General features: G+C 47.6%; 3 protein-coding genes across 3 annotated transcripts in view; 1 reads left to right on the forward strand and 2 right to left on the reverse strand.

Moving 5' to 3' along the window:
* Window positions 1-1,746: 1,746 nt before the first annotated feature.
* On the reverse strand, window positions 1,747-5,868 carry CSUI_008329 (ribosomal protein n-terminal domain-containing protein). Its single transcript, XM_068068463.1, has 2 exons — window positions 3,358-5,868; window positions 1,747-2,649 (listed from the first exon to the last, which is right to left on the reverse strand). Exons 1-2 carry the CDS (start codon window positions 4,917-4,919, stop codon window positions 2,577-2,579), a joined length of 1,635 nt encoding a protein of 544 aa, XP_067919562.1. The 5' UTR covers window positions 4,920-5,868; the 3' UTR covers window positions 1,747-2,576.
* A 280-nt stretch (window positions 5,869-6,148) lies between these two features.
* Window positions 6,149-13,965, forward strand: CSUI_008330 (1-deoxy-d-xylulose 5-phosphate reductoisomerase). The gene is made up of 10 exons (XM_068068464.1): window positions 6,149-6,689; window positions 7,133-7,288; window positions 7,835-8,372; window positions 8,988-9,296; window positions 9,991-10,256; window positions 10,669-11,057; window positions 11,552-11,796; window positions 12,465-12,527; window positions 12,873-13,086; window positions 13,715-13,965. Exons 3-10 carry the CDS (start codon window positions 8,356-8,358, stop codon window positions 13,781-13,783), a joined length of 1,572 nt encoding a protein of 523 aa, XP_067919563.1. The 5' UTR covers window positions 6,149-6,689; window positions 7,133-7,288; window positions 7,835-8,355; the 3' UTR covers window positions 13,784-13,965.
* A 312-nt stretch (window positions 13,966-14,277) lies between these two features.
* The window catches only part of CSUI_008331 (uncharacterized protein), a 4,417-nt gene continuing 1,541 nt past the window's right edge, over window positions 14,278-17,153 (reverse strand). Inside the window, exon 3 of the mRNA XM_068068465.1 lies at window positions 14,278-16,596. Coding sequence (XP_067919564.1) covers window positions 14,663-15,058 — 396 coding nt within the window. The 5' untranslated portion in view covers window positions 15,059-16,596 and the 3' untranslated portion in view covers window positions 14,278-14,662. The remainder of the gene's footprint in view (window positions 16,597-17,153) is intronic.

Genomic DNA, 17,153 nt, shown 5'->3' on the forward strand with positions numbered 1-17,153 from the left:
ATATCTCAGCGAGGCACTGCCCGTCGATGTCTGCATTCCGCAGCTTGATTCCAGTAGCTGTGCGGACTGAAGTCGGCAGGTCTTGGAGGTCTCCAGGGGTTATGCTTCTGTCCTGTATGGAGTAAACTTTGCACACAGTGGACAGAGGACAAGCCGGCTTCAGACACACTGATGACGTGACTACAAAGACACGACTAGACTTTAACACCAACCGCACCCGCAGCTGAAGAGCCGCGTGTTCTTGCCAGGCGGGATTGCCGTCGCGAGTTCTCACGGGTGAAAGTGTTTTCGAGTCCCGCAGTGCGTCGAGGTAAGTACGTCCATCACAATCCGTGTGCGGGCGCTCTCATGGCTGCCACGTGCAACGCAGTGGCGCCGCAATCGTGCCCGCTGAGTGAGGACCATCCTTCCGTGGATGCCGTTGACGGCCTAGGGGAAGGATTTCTAGCACGCTCAGTCCGTATAATGGCCGAACCAGAAAGCTGTATATAGATGGACTTGGACCCGCCCCCTTCTGACTTCCAGGCTGTCCCGTTGCTCTCTTTCAAGTGAAACTTTTGACTATTCGACATAAAAACTAGAGCCACTCGACAACATCTCAGACGTTGGGGCAGTCTTGCCGGCCTCGTATGTACCTTTTTCGTTCCCCCAGTTCGCCGCGCTGTTGCAAGAGGTGCTGCCGCGCACCTCGTGATCCAGTGGGCAGTAGGTGGGAGGCACGTGTGTCTTGCTAACCATGGTGAAACCGAGTCCTGAAATCTTGCACACTCTGATGTAACGTTCCCGGCGGACCAGAAAATGGTATTTGTCTTCGTCCCACCTCAAGACAGCGAAGAAGCACGACGTCTTTCAAGGACGGTTGTCGACCGCGAACTTGTGAGATTTTGATCGGCACCTCTCCCTGTGCCGCTTCTAGGCTTTTTGCCTGTAAGGTAAAGCAGCCTTGTGTTTGGACAGGCGGGGGAGCTGCTGGCTAGTGGAGCTTGGGGCCCGGCTCTCACAGTCTCCCGCAGCGGATGGTGGCGACCATTTGACTGCGTCCTCATTCTCTTTTTTTAGCCGCCCCGCGAGAAAAGAATGCTTCGATCCTCATAGTTACAGGACGGACTAGTACGCAGCCGTAGCAAAGCATGTCAGGGTGTGCGTGTTCTCCCGAATGCGAGCTACGACCGCCCGAGGATAAGCTATGACTCCCTTTTTGATGGGAACGGTGCTCCAGTCGTCTGGCTCTATCACTGACGGGGGCCGAGATAAACGCAGATTGACCCTATGTCGGCCGCACTGCGGTGAGCGCCGTGTCCGGAGGGAGATACAATAGGTAGATACAGAAACCGTGCGGACCTCAACCGGTGCTGCCTCACTGGCGGAACCGCCCTGATTCATATCGCACCAGTTTCCCCCCATCGTTCACTTCCGGAAACCGTGCTCTGCAGCGCACCCATTTTGCCACTGTGATAACTCGCTGTCCTCTGGAACCATAGCTCAGGGACTACCAGAGATTGCTACCTGACTCAGACGGTAGTTTCTCCGACAGAATGTTTATCCGTGCCCCCCTGCAGCCCTGCCTTCATACAAAAATCGTACCAAAAAGTTATTCGACTGTCGCGCACACACGTCAGCGGTATTTTGTCTCCGGTCTGGTAACAATCTGGACGTTGCAGGCCGCACCTTGGCGCGGCTTCGACACTATCCGACGAGTAAGAGCGTTCTCCGCGGGGCCGGGGGAAGGCCACAAAGGCTGTTACACTCATTCTGGTTCACGGCACCAACCATACGCATGGGAGTAATAATTTGTTCGGGAACGCTCAGCAAAAACTGCGGACAAGCCCCAATGGGTGAAAACCAGTCTAACTCGTAGACGCTGGGACCAGCCATGGATGTGATGGATGTGCGTCGGCAGTGTTGTTACTAGAAAACGTATGGAGAAGTTTCGACGCAAACCCGTTCGCCGAAGACTTCCTCATATGCTCCCCCCAGATATTGTGAGTGATCCGTTATTTCCGAAGCGGCGTTGCGAATTGAGGAAAAACAGAACTTTTGTGTCTCACTGTCGGCCAAATGGACAGCCATGGAATGTATCAGGGTGAGCGACTGTGAGTGATGCCTGCACGACAAGCACATTCTCTCTCTAGGGTGATTCTATGGTGAAGTTGGGTTGTCCAGCGTCAACCCTTTTCCACCTTTTCTGTCCTTGTCTTTATCACCTGTCAGCCGGGATCAGACCGAAAAAGATTTGAGAAGGCACCCCCCCGAGTAGCGCGCACCCGTTACAAGAAATCGTAGTCGAACGTACCGTTGCAGCACTGAAGCAAGCTTCCACAGCATCCTCAATCCTGGTTAGTACGTCTCCCTTTTCCAGCGAGAGGCCTTTCTTGCGCCAGAGTAGGGAGGGAGAAGGAATCCCCTGAGCTATTATATCTGTTCAGCCGTGAAAGCGGTACAGTTCGGCATCTTTCCAAAAAGGCTTCACAAGAAGAAAGAGACTCCAACCTTCTCCTTTCAAGGGTCTCGCGTTGCTCGGCAGCCACGAGTTGTACACTAGAACCCAGAAGAAAACCGCATTGAAAAAAGGAACTTCACATGTCTCCCAGAGAAAAGTCGAGCCGTTTAGCTTCTTCTTCTTCCCTCCTTTGGCGTTCCTTCAACAGCCTGTAATACATCCAATCCATAAAAGACAAACACATCACAGATGTCGAATTACGGATGTCAGAAACTGGGGCAAACACGGGGGAATCCCTTCTTCCAGTCGTGACACCAACTCTATCCAAAGCAGGTGATCCGCTGTCCTTCTGACATAGTATGCGGACTGGGATCTGACGTTTTACTAAGAGTGATAATGTTCTCCAGCAGACTACCAGTTGAAGGCTTTTGCTTGCAGGATCGACAAACAGACACTAGTGCGTGCACTTCTTCTCCAGGCTACATAAGCTATCAAGCATGCGGCATGCTGCATAATTGTTCACTTCACTGTGTACCGACTGACCCTATCAAACTATGGAAAACCAGACTCATTTCATTAAAAGAAGATTCAGCTTGTTTTTTGAAGAGAATACTTTGCATCAAAAAATGAGTATGTGTGCTCTGTCTCTCCTCTCTCTCTCTATCTGGATATGATGTGCTCCAGCCATGATGTGTTACTCGCGTTTCCTTTCTTTGCAGACCTCCCCTCCTGCTACCTGTTTCACCAAAGCCTCGTTTCCACCTCCATCTGTACATAACACTGGGATGTAATTGCAATACAACGATTGAACATGCCACGACATGTTGGAGCACTCAGAAAGCTTTCTTGGACTGGGTGACTGATTTGGTCGTTTATCCATTAACTAAGAGAAGAAGACTAAAGTAATTTGGAAGTACCTTATCCTTTCTTGCTTGCTCGAGACCTCAAGAATGAAAGAACGTTTCCTGTTTTGTTGAGCTCTAGGGGTAGGGAGAATAAGATAGACTTCATACAAACCACACTTTCTTATACGTCCTTCCCTTCTCATTTCCTCGTCTTCTGCCACCCCGCTAGTGATCTCTCCTCGATACATCTCTTCATCTTTTCGAGACTGAAGAGCTGCGATATCCTCCGTTGTATGACGGCTATCTCCAAGTCTCCTATAGAAGAAGATTTGAGAGGGTAGAAGATCTAATTCAATATCCAAAGTCAGTCTTTCCAACACATCGTAAATCGATACTCCATCTCCTTGTATTGTCGCTGAATCAGTCTCTTCTGTATCTACAAGAAATGTCGGCCGATACTTATCGAGATAAGAGTAGATAGATTGTTCAGAATGGTCTTCTTGAAGTTCATCAAGAAGAGCTCTGTCGCCTTCTTTTCCTTCTCCTATGCTTCTCATGGATTGATTTGTATCCTTACGAGTCGATCGCTCTTTCCGAGAACTCTCTTCTGTTTTTCTCTCATCTTGTTCTTCAATCCCCCCTTCACTTGCTCTTTTCAAGGCTTTTCCATCGAAAACTTGATCTCTTACGCTTCCTGTCCTTCGTCCTTCTGCTTTTTCATACGCTTTCTTTTCCTTACGTAACAAATAGTAACGATCTATATTCTGCCATGTAGCAACAACAGCAAGCTTACGGGGTTGTAAGACATGGCGGTACGTCCCTCTACGTACTTGAGTTAACTGACCTTTCATGCCTATCCCTTCTACATTACGTAGTAAGATGATAGGAATATAGGGATTCGGGACACGGTAAGATACAGTCCCTTTACTTATCGATGGATTGATATGAGATATAGCAAAGAAACGCTGATGAATACGATTGAAATTGACCAGACGTTTCACATACAAGGCAGGTGGGAACGTGAAGAAAGGAAGCGGAATCTCATGTTGGCCTCTGATACCACTTAAGAGGCAAGATTCCATGATAGGTTGTAAAGGCATTCTGCTACTTGGTCGACAACTCACAAAGCAACGCTCTGAACACAGTAAAGAAGTTGACCGAAGAAAAGGATTATGTAAGGGGAATAACGTCGGTGAGTATGACCTATGGCGAGGAGGACTTCGTGACGGGGAAGGAAGACATGACCGAAGAGAAGAAGGAGAAGAGATAGATTCTATGAAGATATAAGAACTCCGTACTGATATATCATGATCGTTACAAGCACTCTGCGTCTTTCGTCGATCTTTCCGTCTACAGAGATGCCTGTGAAAAATATCAGTTGTTCGTGTATGACGAGGTGTCGATGTAGATGAACATGGAGCTCGATATGAAATGAAGCGGACCAACTCTCCTTCTTGGAGAAGTTCTTCTCTTCGAGACAAATCCCTTTTGTCAAAAAAAAGATGCTGGGGCCAATGAGAGAAGGAAGAACGGTAATAGTGAACAAACTTTCTCCACTCCAGGCCTTGACGGAAGTGTGATAAATGCGGAAGAGGAAGAGAAGGAAGGAAGCGACTAACGCTACAGCATGACATAGTCTACAAAAAGAAGAGGGCTGAATGAAGAAAACGTGCAAGAAGACAGAGAAAAAGCTCTTTAACCACGGAGGTTTCTCACGTAGAAGAAGCCTCTACGGTGTCCTTCTCGTGACTTGCCGAAACGGAAAGCGATAGGCCTCCTCCATGTAAATCAAGAACGACGGGAAGAAGGTGGAAGAGCCGGAGAATTTCACGTGAGACCGGAGAGGGGATGGCGACGAGAGAGAAAGAAGGAAAGGAGATTCTCTGCAATCATGAGGAGACAATGGGGATATAGAGAGAACAGAGATAACCTCGTAGATACTCAGTCAAAGGAAGACGGTATACAGGCGAGATCCACCACGGATGAGAGCAAGAGATTCCATCTTCTCCTTCGTTCGACTATTGGTGAGTACGCACGGACGGAAGTTGGTCTCTCCCATGGCTGAGAGTGAAAAGAACAAGAAGGAGAGCGAAGACAGATGAAAAAGTAAGGACGTCTTCTTCGACCCAAATGAAGAGGGGAGGATGTAGCGCCACGAGAGCTTCTTCTGGCACCAGTTGCGCCCGCCCTCCCTTTTTCTACTTTAAGAAAAGCCTAAAAAGAAACGAATTCTCCAGGAGGGAGAACACCTCGTATAAATTCGAGCCATTCACAGAGTGTACATACACCTGGTTCTTGTGTACACGAGGTGTACATACATCTGGTCATCCTACACACATTCACGGAGACAGCAAAAAACCAGGCGCGCAACCACCCAGGTGATTTTTCTTTGTTTTCTTCCTTTCCCTGAGACCAGTAATGAAGCAAACAAGCACGCATCCACAACTGTCGCTTCGATTCGTGTTACGTGATCTACAAACAGAAAGGAAGGGACATTCTCTGGAACACCGCGAGCAGGAGCGAGAAAGCACCGAGACAGGAAGTTTCGTTAGTCTTCAGAGAAATATGAAAGATGACTCTGGTACTTTCAGTGACGTTCTGCACAAGCGGGCTATCGGTGTGAAATTATCAATCTGGCTTCGCGAAGGGAAAGGGAAACTCGTGAGTGCATGCAAATGCGCCTCAGTGCATGCAATCTGAGCCCAGACTCCGAGTGCATGCAGACAAATATATTTGTTGCCAAATCGGTCTCGTCTGTCTGTGTGCACCGGGCAATCCACTCGTCCTTCTTTTCTCTCTCCTTGCCAGCTCGCTGGCCATGGGAAGACGTTTCGCTCTTATTTCGAGTTTTTTTTTTCCTTGCAATTTGTAGCGCGCAGAGATTCACGCAGGTGTTACTGCCCTCAACGTCGGCATGCAGTACAGCGAGCGTGAATCTCTTGGGCAGAAGGTGACTGCTGCTGCACAATTCCCCGGGGGCCACTCGCCACAGAGACTTCTCCCATTCCTTCTTGTTCTTCTACAGTATCACACCGCATCTCAGCACACCATATCTGTTTTCCTATCTGTAATTGACCTCCGCATCTAGGAGACCTAAGGCAGAGGGTGTGAAACTTCAAGATGCAGGCAACCCCGAGAACACCTGGCCACACTTTCCGACTTCTTCTTACCCCTTTCTTTTTGCGTATCATTTCCCACACATCTTTCCTCTGCCCTAGCTTCACGAGGTGTTTCTTCCTTTCAGCTGCCTCGGACTTTTCTCTCGAGTCTTCATGAAAGGAACGAGAGATTCGCCCTTTTCCATCTCGGTTACAATAGAACAAGCGACGAACCTCTCTTACTGACGCCGCTGTCTGTTTCTCTGCCTGGCGAACTACCTCCCCGTCTACCTATTACCAATGCACGTATGTACGTTGTCCTTCGCTCTTCGCTCTCCATAACTCCCAGATATCTAGTCACATATGTACGTATGAATACAATAAACAGTTAGATGAATGCACATCTCTACATGATCTCTATGTTGCACCGATGGCTGTGTATCCACGTGTCCAGTTTATATAGCTGTATGTCTCGTCTACATCCACTGCCGCTCTCCTCTTCAAGCATGGGGCTAGAGCAGGGACGAGCATCATCGCTCTTCATTTCTGCTTTGAAGGCTAGTTTCCTATCTTTGGAAAGCCGCTCTCTTCTTTCTCTCTGCCCGGGGGCAAAGCGAACACTATTTTATCGCTTTTCGCGCTGTATCTCATACATCTCTTCTTTCAGTTCTCATACAAAGAAGTCTGCAACAAGATGTCCATCTCTCTTCTTCTTCGTCTCCTCTTCCTTTTCTTTTCTGTCTTTCTAGCCAGTCTTTCCCTTGTTACTGATGCAGCTCCTCTTACGAATTCTAAAGCTCTCGGTTCTTTCTATCTCAAACAGCCTCCTGCTTTTCTGCTTCGAAATAACGTAAAGATCTCTTCTCTACATCAAGCGAAGGAATGGCCCCTCTCAGGCTATGCAGGTACGCTTCGACCTACGTTTCTCGGTGCGGATATCTCGGCTTACATACGTGTGTCTCTATCTGTCTATCTATCAGTCTATCTGTCTTCAGTATATCTATCTATGTACTTTAGTCTATCTTTCTGTTCACCAATCTTCAATCTATCTACCTATCTTTAATCTATCTATCTATCTATCTGATACAGTGGATCGTCCGTACACGACGAAAGCTTTCTTTTTCTCTTGACTTTCATCCAGGAGAAACGTGGTGGTGCAATCTACCTCGAACGTATCTGTCTCTAATCTGTCTTTAATCTATCTACCTATCTTCAATCTATCTGTCTATCTATCTATCTTTAATCTAGTTATCTGCGTACTCTTTTCTTCTACGTGTCTGAGTATACGTTTCGCTTGCTGGTCTCTTACCGGCGAAGCGCCTCCTCATCTGATCAAACGGCACTCAAGAATTTGCAGCAGATTCCCCTGGTTTTTTCTCTTTCTACTTCTTCTTCTTTTTCATCTCCTTTTTCTCCTATCTCGACACTTTCCGTGACCTTCCTGCGTTCAGTCACGAAACCAACAGCCTTCTTTCTTCCTTCTTTCCTTTATCATTCTCCTGCCCAATCTCATTCTTCTTCTTCTTCGCCTCCTCCTCCTCCTCTTGTAAAGCCTACGTTCCTTAGAACTCTGCCGAAGGGACACAGGGCACCGTCGCCATTGCGATCGACACCTGCTCGTCGTTGGGTTTCTCGTCAGCATCAGCATCATCTTTACAGCATCGATGCAGCCGACCCGTATCGATGCAGAGGCACTCTTTCATCTCTTCCGTCAGAGAGATCAAACCAAGGAGCGCTCTGTTCTCTGTCAGCAGGACACTCTCTGCATGCAGTTTCAAATGAAGAAGAAGAGCAACAACAAAAGCCAAACCCACAGAGACACCTCGTTGGTGGTAGAGAATCGTCATCTCTCTCATCTTACATAACACCTGCAGGAGTGAAGGATGAGAGCACCAACAGTGTTCTCACTGGCTTCGGTTCCTTGGGTGGAGACACTTCTTCCTTTCCTGCTCTTGTTCCTCTTAATGATGCCATGCATACACCTCTCACGTAAGGGCCAACTTGCAAGTGCAGGTGCACTCAGAGAAGGAAATAGATCGAGAGTGTTAGATGGGTATGATGATACAGATAAGTCTCTCTCTCCACTGCAAGCAAAGAACTTCTTTTTTGTCTGCAGCAGGTCTAGATTCTTCTACACCTGGTGTCTTAGAAAGTAGAAAGATATCTCCTTTCCTACCTTGTTAAATTTGGCGTAGTTTTTCTGCTCCGGTGCTCACCAGCTCCTCAAGTCTTTCTTCGGCTATCATCCACTGCAAGTGACAAGCTTCTGTGTGGAGGGTCTACCCTTTCTTGATCTGCCTTTTTATGTCTCGGTATGATTTCCTCCCCCAGCAATCAGATAGCATACAGGACATAAGGCGTTGCACACATCTCTGTATGTAGAGATCTTCACTGACTCTATCAATCTTGCCTATCTTACGTGTGTACTTGTTTCGACGTGTGTCTTTCGTGCTCTGTTTCTTACGTCAAGAAAGAACGTCTGTAAGGTGTTCATTCTCCCGGAGGGAAAGTCCTTCGTATAAACTCACTCACTCCACATTCTGCCCTTTATTCATCCTTCAGTTATGCTTCTTTCTTCTATCGACTGATCTTCCCTCCTCTCAGACGACACCCTCATTCTCTCCAAGACGCAGGCCAGATAGCAGATCTTCCTAAACCGGCAGACCAGAGAAGTGAGGTGAAGACAGGAGGGCAGCCGTCTTTTTTGTCACTCCGAGAAAACGAAGAGTGTTCTTCTACGTTGTCTCTTCTAGGAGAAAAGAAAAGGAGAATCGTTCTATTAGGAAGCACAGGAAGTATCGGAAGAAGCACGCTGGAAGTGGTCGAGGAATATCCCGAGAGGTTTGGGGTTGTAGGTCTTGCTGCCAATGGATCGCGGTTACCTCGTCTCGTGGAACAAATTCTCTTTTTCTCGTAAGGCGATGATGAGAACCAGAGACAAAGAACAAGGAAGATGTATCTCTCTCGGTGTCGTGGGTGTGGGGTGCTTTGAAAGCGGAGAAAGTTTCAAGAAGAGAGAGGCAGTTGACCGTAGAAAGCCAGGTGAAACCTAGGAAAAGAACATGAGAGAGAGAAAGAAGGGGTTAGTCGTCTGTTGCGAGCGAACGGCACACACACCAAATGTTGTGAAGAAGACGCTTCCTGTGTGGATAGAGCGGGCCTAAAGTGAATGCCATCGCGGTTATATATATATATATATCTATAATGCCTTTCAAGAAGAACACAGAGAGGATGGAGATATGTAGGTTTTCCTGTAGGGGCAAGAAGAACGACAGCCTTTTTCAGGTTGAAAGCGTCTTCTATACACTACGTGTTGCAACCGCCCTTCAGAAATGGAACAGTATGTGACTGTTCCTCGTTTTTAAAATTCACATCTGTAGCTCTTTTCCAGTTGCAGACTTTTCTTACAGATATGACTAGCCTCAGATTCTGTTTTGTAGGTGGTTTTCTTTTCTCTCTCTCTCTGTCCGCCGTGTGAGAGTGTTTTCTTTTATCCTGTCTCGCATGTAAAACATCGGAGGTGCGGGTCATTGCTCGTAAGGTGATGATAGACTGGCGGCACACAGGCCTGTGTCTCGCTGTCGGTGTCTACCTGGTGTCTCTTCAGACCTCGCTATGTAGTTGTAGGAGAGGAAGAGAAAGCTCAACGTCTTAGGGAGTTGTTAGATCATCCTGACACAGTGAAGAAACTCAGGGTGTATCCCGAGATTCTCTTTGGCGATGATGGTCTTGTTGAATTAGCGACACGCATTGAGGACTACGATATTCTTGTATCTGCTATCGTGGGTTTCAAGGGTGTTCGTCCGACCATTGAAGCTCTTCGTAGAGGCAAGCATGTTGCCTTAGCTAACAAAGAAGCCCTTGTCGCCGCAGGTAAATTCCTTATATCCATAGTGTCACGCGACTAGGTATTGTGCTGTATAGACAGTAGGAGTACTTACATGCATCATCCAGCGGTCACAGACGATTCAGTGCAATGCCAAGAACTGAGGACTGTCTACTGGTGACAGGGATCAATGGTACATAAGCAAATGCATATACCTATGTATATCTACATATGTGTGTGTCTACATCTTCGTGTGTGCCGTGTTACTCCCGTGTATGCGAACGTGTTCATATTGTCTTAACGTAGCTCTACTGTCTAGGTACAAATTCCTTTCTCTTTCTTCTTCTTGTATTCTCGTTAGCTAGCCGTGTAGCCAGCGGCCTGTTCAAAAGGAATAAAGAAAAGCACCATGAACCACACTCATGTGTTCTTGGTCTTCACTGTCTTCCTGCCTCATAGGAGAAGTCTTTCGTACTGTTTATACACAGCAGGGCTTCCGCAAGACTTCTACAGCACAACCTGCCGAAACAAACGCCCTCGGCTTGTATGCTCAGGATCATCCCAACAGTATCACCGAAGAGAGACATACAAAAGAATCTCCAGGCAGTAAGAAGACGAATCCCATAAAGGTGACAAAGAACTCCTACATGATAAAAGAGAAACCTCCTACTCCTGGTCTTCTCTTACCTATCGACTCTGAACATTCGGCCATCTTCCAAGCACTCCAAGGCGTCCCTTCTAGCTGTTATCCTCCGCGTCGTATACTTCTGACAGCTAGTGGGGGACCCTTTAGAAAGAAGAGCCGAGAGGACTTGAAGAATGTGACGCTGAGAGACGCGCTCAAACACGTAGGTCTCTTATGTCCCGTGATGGTCTAAGCATTCCTTTTGTAGTACTCATTGATCGGCTTGTCTTCATCTTTGCAGGACGTCCTTCTCGAGGGAACGTCTAGTGGTTGCTCGTCATCTTGAAGTCTAACTGACGTTCTACATCACCAAGGGAGGAAGCTGCGGCTAACTGCTTTTCGTTTTTGCAAGAACTGTGAAGAATCGCTCTCAGTATGTTGGTATGGAGACACCTCTTTTCGTGCCACTCATAACCATGTTCTAAGTGTATACGTTTGTGGCAGCGGGTAAATCATACATACCTATATACCTATATATACAGGTATATAGATATAAAGCGGTCTATGTACATTGTCAAGTATGTACCTGTCGTATGCATTTCCATTCCGTATAGAACTAGGACTATTCTCATGTGAACGACCGTCACACGAACTTTCGTGTAAAACAAAGGTTCGATGAATCCATGTGTGCTTTCTCTTATCCTTTCTGGTTTGCAGCCGAAATGGAGCATGGGAGCGAAGATAACGATCGATAGTGCTACTATGATGAATAAGGGTCTCGAGGTGATTGAAGCTCACTTCGCATTCGGGTGTCCCTACACCTCAATAGAAGTTCTTATACATCCTCAAGCTATCATGCATTCCGGTATAGAACTTCATGATGGTGCAGTTCTTGCGCAGATGGGAGTTCCTGATATGAAGCTGCCCATTGCATACGCTCTTACATGGCCAAGGCGACTCAAGTAAGAGGCCAAGGAGGACTGAGTTCGTTCATCTACGGAAAGGGGAGCGTAGCTCTTCTCTTCTTTCCTGTTTCTCTCGGTCTTTCTGTACTCTTCTCCTCAGCAGCATTCTCGGTGTTAGCGCCCTCCTTCTGTGCCTTGTGGATGACTGGCCGAACAGCTGACGGACTGTCTGACAGCTCAATTCTCCACAACTGCCTTTATTGCGAATGTCTGAGTATTTCCGGGCATTGCGGGCTGTTATGTACGTGTGTACTTGTATCTATGGGACGCGTGCGCGTGTATCTGTCTATGTCTGCTTGTCTTCTGTCTCTGTGTATCTGTCTCTATGCGTAAGCGCGTGTGTGTTTGTTTGTATGTATATGTGTGTCTACTTGTTGTGTGGGTCCGTGGTGATACGCGCCTTCCCAAGACTACATATCCCGGTACCTATTTTGAAATGTGTACGTGCCGTCTAGCAGTGTGTCTGACTATACATCGACCAGAACACGTTGTAGGCAGCCTCGTATCGTCGTAGTCGGCAACAAGACTGAAGGGCCCGGGCCTGGTCAACTGCGTTCATTTCTTTCTAGAGCGGTCTCCTGTTGGGAATACGTCTTTTGCTGATCATCCGCAGTAGCACGTCACATCTCCTGCTCTTCGGCTTGACTCTCTCCTTTTCTTTGCAGGACCTCGTGGCCTCGCCTTGACTTGACTAGGGAGGAGCCTTTAACCTTCGAGAAGCCTGATCTGTGAGAAGTCATCTTATCTGTTCTAAAGCCATTCTAGTAGCAGTAGCGGTACTAATGGTAACTCTAGGTCTGCCCGGAGTCTTTTCGTAGAAACAAGCAGAGAAGTCCCCTTGTAGACATCCACCGATGGTTTTGGAGGTCGGTCAATAATAACATCTGATCATCACTCACTGTCTCCACGAAGAGACAGATCGACTATGGGAGCGCGTAGAGTGGTTTTTCCTTTCTTGATAGCGATGCCGTCATTATAATAAAGCGATGGTTCTTGCGGGACAATAAGATAAAAAGAGGCTGCTCCATGCTGACGAGAGTGTTTCTACTGGGTCCCTCTGCTTTTCTGGACAGAGAGAAATTTGGATGCCTAAAACTTGCTTATGAGGCAGGAAGAAAAGGAGGTCTTGCCCCGGCCTGCTTGAATGCCGCTAATGAGGTCGCTGTCGAACGCTTCAGAAAGGAAGAAATATCCTTCCTTCATATCGAAGAGACTGTACGCCGTGTACTGCAACTCTACGATACAACCGACAAGAGCCTTTCCTCATCGCACGGCGTAACACTAGAGGTAAGTGCCCCCCCAATGGCACCAAAAGAAGCGTGCCTTTGTTTTGATGGCAGCCGATGTTCTTCAAAGTGCATTCCGATATAGCACGGGTACAGTAAAAGCATCGCACAAGACGCGCATGCTTCCCGCTGTGATGAGGTCACAGACAGGTAACCACGAGAAAGTTGGATGTGATCACAGTGTGTTCCGTTCTCTGGATGCCCTTTGTCTTCGCCCAGTAGTTAGGTCTACACATGCAATCTGAGCATCATCTCGAAAAAACTGTAGGACGGGTCCTTCTCTAACTCTCGGAAGAAGAACGGGATCTCATTGAAGGTGTGCATTCGGCTGTCGATTGGTCAGCGAAGATGCATTTCTTTCAGCGTGTGGTTGTCGTGTTCCAAAGATGACAAGGAGAGCACCCTAGCTAAGACTAGCGAATCCAGTCGGCCGAAAGAAGTGACACAATCCAACACAGGAAAGAAACGCAGGTAACGCCCGGCTGGCTCTTCGTCGACCAAACAACCCGTTTCGAGCGTCGAGAGCTTCTTCGTAAGTAGAAGAATGACTGGGTCGGCTACCCTAGAGAAGTCAATCTCTGCATGCTCGATTGGTCTTCTTGATGTGATTCCTCCTTGTGTTATGACAGGACGTCTTCGAGGCGGACAGATGGGCAAGAACTGTTGCAGGGGAGCTCAAGCTCTATGTTGTAGCTTAGCAAGCAACTGCAGGGCTGTTCTTTCTTAATGGCAGGCACATAGTCGCTTGAGCTAATGCGTGGCGTGCCAGCGGTTAACCTCCCTCCGTTATTATCCAAGTTTCGAGAACAGAGAATGAAAACAAGGAGCACCTGGGTGATTGCGCGATCAAGCACGGGCAAACTTAGAATCAAGGCGGAAGGAAGAATAGCGAAATCTTCGGTGAAGAGACAGGGAGGGAACGTCTTCTATTAGTTATTTGATAAACCATTCAGTATCCCTCGATTTGAATGAAATCACTCCAAGCTTTCACGGTAGGAAAGAAGGAAAGATTTATCCACTATGAATCTGGTCTGTTGAACTCTTTGACTCGGCCTACCCATGTAGTAGGCTGTGGTTCTGTCGTTCTTCCTGACGAGGGCCTATGCTGCGGAACTCTCCAGCTTTTTTTCTACCGGCAGGAGACCTCAGTGAACGAACACAGACGGCTTTTTACTCAAAAGAATGGAACACGGACAGTGTCTAAACCGAGTAAATGCGGAGCAGAAGGCTCACTGGTGGCGCAGGGCATCCGTTTTAGCTTGACCACGCGGAACACTGACGAGAAGCACCGGCTGCTAGATGTCTTGCCTTCACCGCGTCATTCGGAAAATCGGGTGTATATAGGTTATGACGGATGTGAACGCGAGGCTAATCGACCCCTAGGCGCTCTCCTGCCGGGACCCGCCTGTGATCTGTATAACGCCTTCTTTGCTGCGCTGGGCTCGTCCTCTCCTGTCAGCCGGAATGTAACGTGTCCTATAGCAGAACATAAAGCTTGGAGTTAGGTGTACGCGAAGCAAATGTGATAACTATTACAGCTGATCGACACCAGAAGAGCAGGGGACACAACGGGCGTGCTAATGAGCCTGGCAGTCGGGCTCGCTGGGTGAAAGTCCGATGGGCCGCTCAGTCTCAGACTTGACCAGTTCTCCTCTCCACACGGCTGTCAAGTTCAGAGTACGTACGCAGGGAAGCGAAGACCGGTTGAACCGCCCTGAAATTCGCCGTGTCGCGGGTGCAGCTCTGCTCGCCAGAAAATTCAAGTTCTTTTCTTCCGGAGAGCTGTGCAGCCTGGTAGAAGGGCAACTGTTGGTCAAACACCTTCTGGCGAAGGCCCGCCTGCGCCTTGATCTGACGTCCTCCAAGGATCGATAGTTCAGAGCCCCACCGTTTTTATACTTCATAACGACCACGCAGGCACCCCTTGGGAGCCTCGCACTATAGTGTTTCAGGATCTTGGTGCGCGCAAGCATGCCGTGTCGAGATCCTCTCCTTTCTGTCAGTGGCTGTCCCTTGAGAAATGCCGGCCGGCTGCTTGGTGCGTGCGCCGACAACCGGGACACCAATCCCAAAGAGGCTGGCTCAGAGTCGTCCGATTACCGCGATGGAAAAAAACTAAAATAGCGCGTAATCCTAGTCAAACTTCGGAGCACCCTACAATATCTGAGCTGGGCACACAGTATGTATCCCCTCTGCCATATCTACGACTAACGGGCTCCTGCAACTAGGGCGGAGCTGACAAGCAACCTGCCAGCTGTGATGACGACGCAAGCGGCTAGATAGAAGGGAACCTATATAATCAAACAATCACGAGACGAGTATGGGATTTTCGTGCCGGCGGGACTCGTACCCGTCTCCAACCATGATAAAGACGTCTTCTTTCTGTCGTTTTCTTAAACAAGAGTGAAAAGATGAATGACTGTATCGCCACAAGAAAAGTCGAAGATGATCCTTTGGCAGTGAAATCTAGAAAGACGATGATCAAGAGAAGAAAAACGCCAGTATCAGACAGCACGTTATGAATCAGAGGAGAGGGAGTACAGCGACCGTCCCTCGCCGAAAGAGGAAAGCTTCCGGGCACCTTGCGTGTACCAGAAACACGCAACTCACTGGTTCTTCATTATCGAGAAAGAATCTGAACCTCTCTGACTTCTTTGAATACGACTCCAGTAGAGACACTTCCTCAAGAGGAAACGAAGGCGGTGGCGGACCGTCCTGACAGAATTCGTTTGCCACCCAGCAAAAAGCAGCTAAGATAACTAACTAACTTACTATTGTTGACACGGCAAAAAACATAAGTACTATGATGCTCCCCCTTTCATGTACCGATCGCGCCCTGGTGTTACAACCCCCTATAACACCTTCTTGAATATACACATATGTGACGGAATGCCTTTCGTCATCCGGCTGCCCCGCAGGGCTGAAGGGGTCCGTCGTTCAATATTCCCAATAGAGAGCGGTGTACGGCTCACATGCAACCAAGTGTGGTTGAATCTCCCCAGGAACCGCGACTCCATTTCGACTTCACCTCTCGACTCCAAGTCATCATCATTACAATAGAAAAATAGCTCCACCTTGTTGCTTCCCCGTGCTACTAGTACGGCTACTACTATGAATGATATAACTAGTAACTACCCCCACGACTACTGCCTCTTGGCGGCGGCCCAAAAGAAAAAGGCAGGAAGCAAGCAAGCAAGACTCTTCCTCTTCATTACTACGACAAAACTCCCACGCAAAAGAAAGAAAGAAAAGAGCAGAGACCACACACGAATGATCAGCCACATCTACTTCCCCCAGAGCGTGGCGGGGTGCATGCATGCATGCGAAGTCCTTTCTTTCTTTCTTTATTTATTTATTTCTTTCTTTCTTGATCTTTCTATTTCTTGTTTTCGTTTTCAATCGTCCAAGTGCGTCTTCCTTGTCCTTTCACTTTTTGCCTTTCCCTCGTACTTTTGAGGAAAGCTTCAATGCACTTCTGACTCATCAGACTGAGCTCTGCTGCCTCCATCAACTAAAAGAAGAAGAAGAAGAGAGAAAGAGATGCAACACAACGAGAAAAGATACCAGGAATACAGAAAGAAAGAAAGAAATAGATAAAGACATGAAGAGAAGAGATGAGTAGATAGAGCAGGGAGATAGATATAAATAGACGAATCGACAGAGAAATACATACAGGGAGTTGCCGGTACAAAGAGAGATATAAGTATAGATAGAGATATACATCTGGCTAGATCATACATGTATGTAGAATATGCATACGCACGTAGATCCATGTATCTAGACCTATACACATAGATCCATACACGGATATACACAGATGTATTAGAGAGAAGAGTAGAGACGATCAGACGAGAAGGAGAGAAGAGAAAAGAAGAGGGGAAGAAGAAAAGAACGAAAGTAAATGCATGCAGCCTCAGGGCTTTCTACGTGAAGATACAAAAATCCACATACACAAAGATACATCATAGAAAGAACATGAGAAGTAAACATAGATAGATTAAAGATAGATAGATAGATATTTCGAAAAGAAATAGATAGATAGATGGATTAAACATAGATAGATTAAAG

The sequence above is a fragment of the Cystoisospora suis genome (genome assembly GCF_002600585.1).
Source record: "Cystoisospora suis strain Wien I chromosome Unknown contig_4638, whole genome shotgun sequence".
Classification (NCBI taxonomy): Eukaryota; Apicomplexa; class Conoidasida; order Eucoccidiorida; family Sarcocystidae; genus Cystoisospora; species Cystoisospora suis.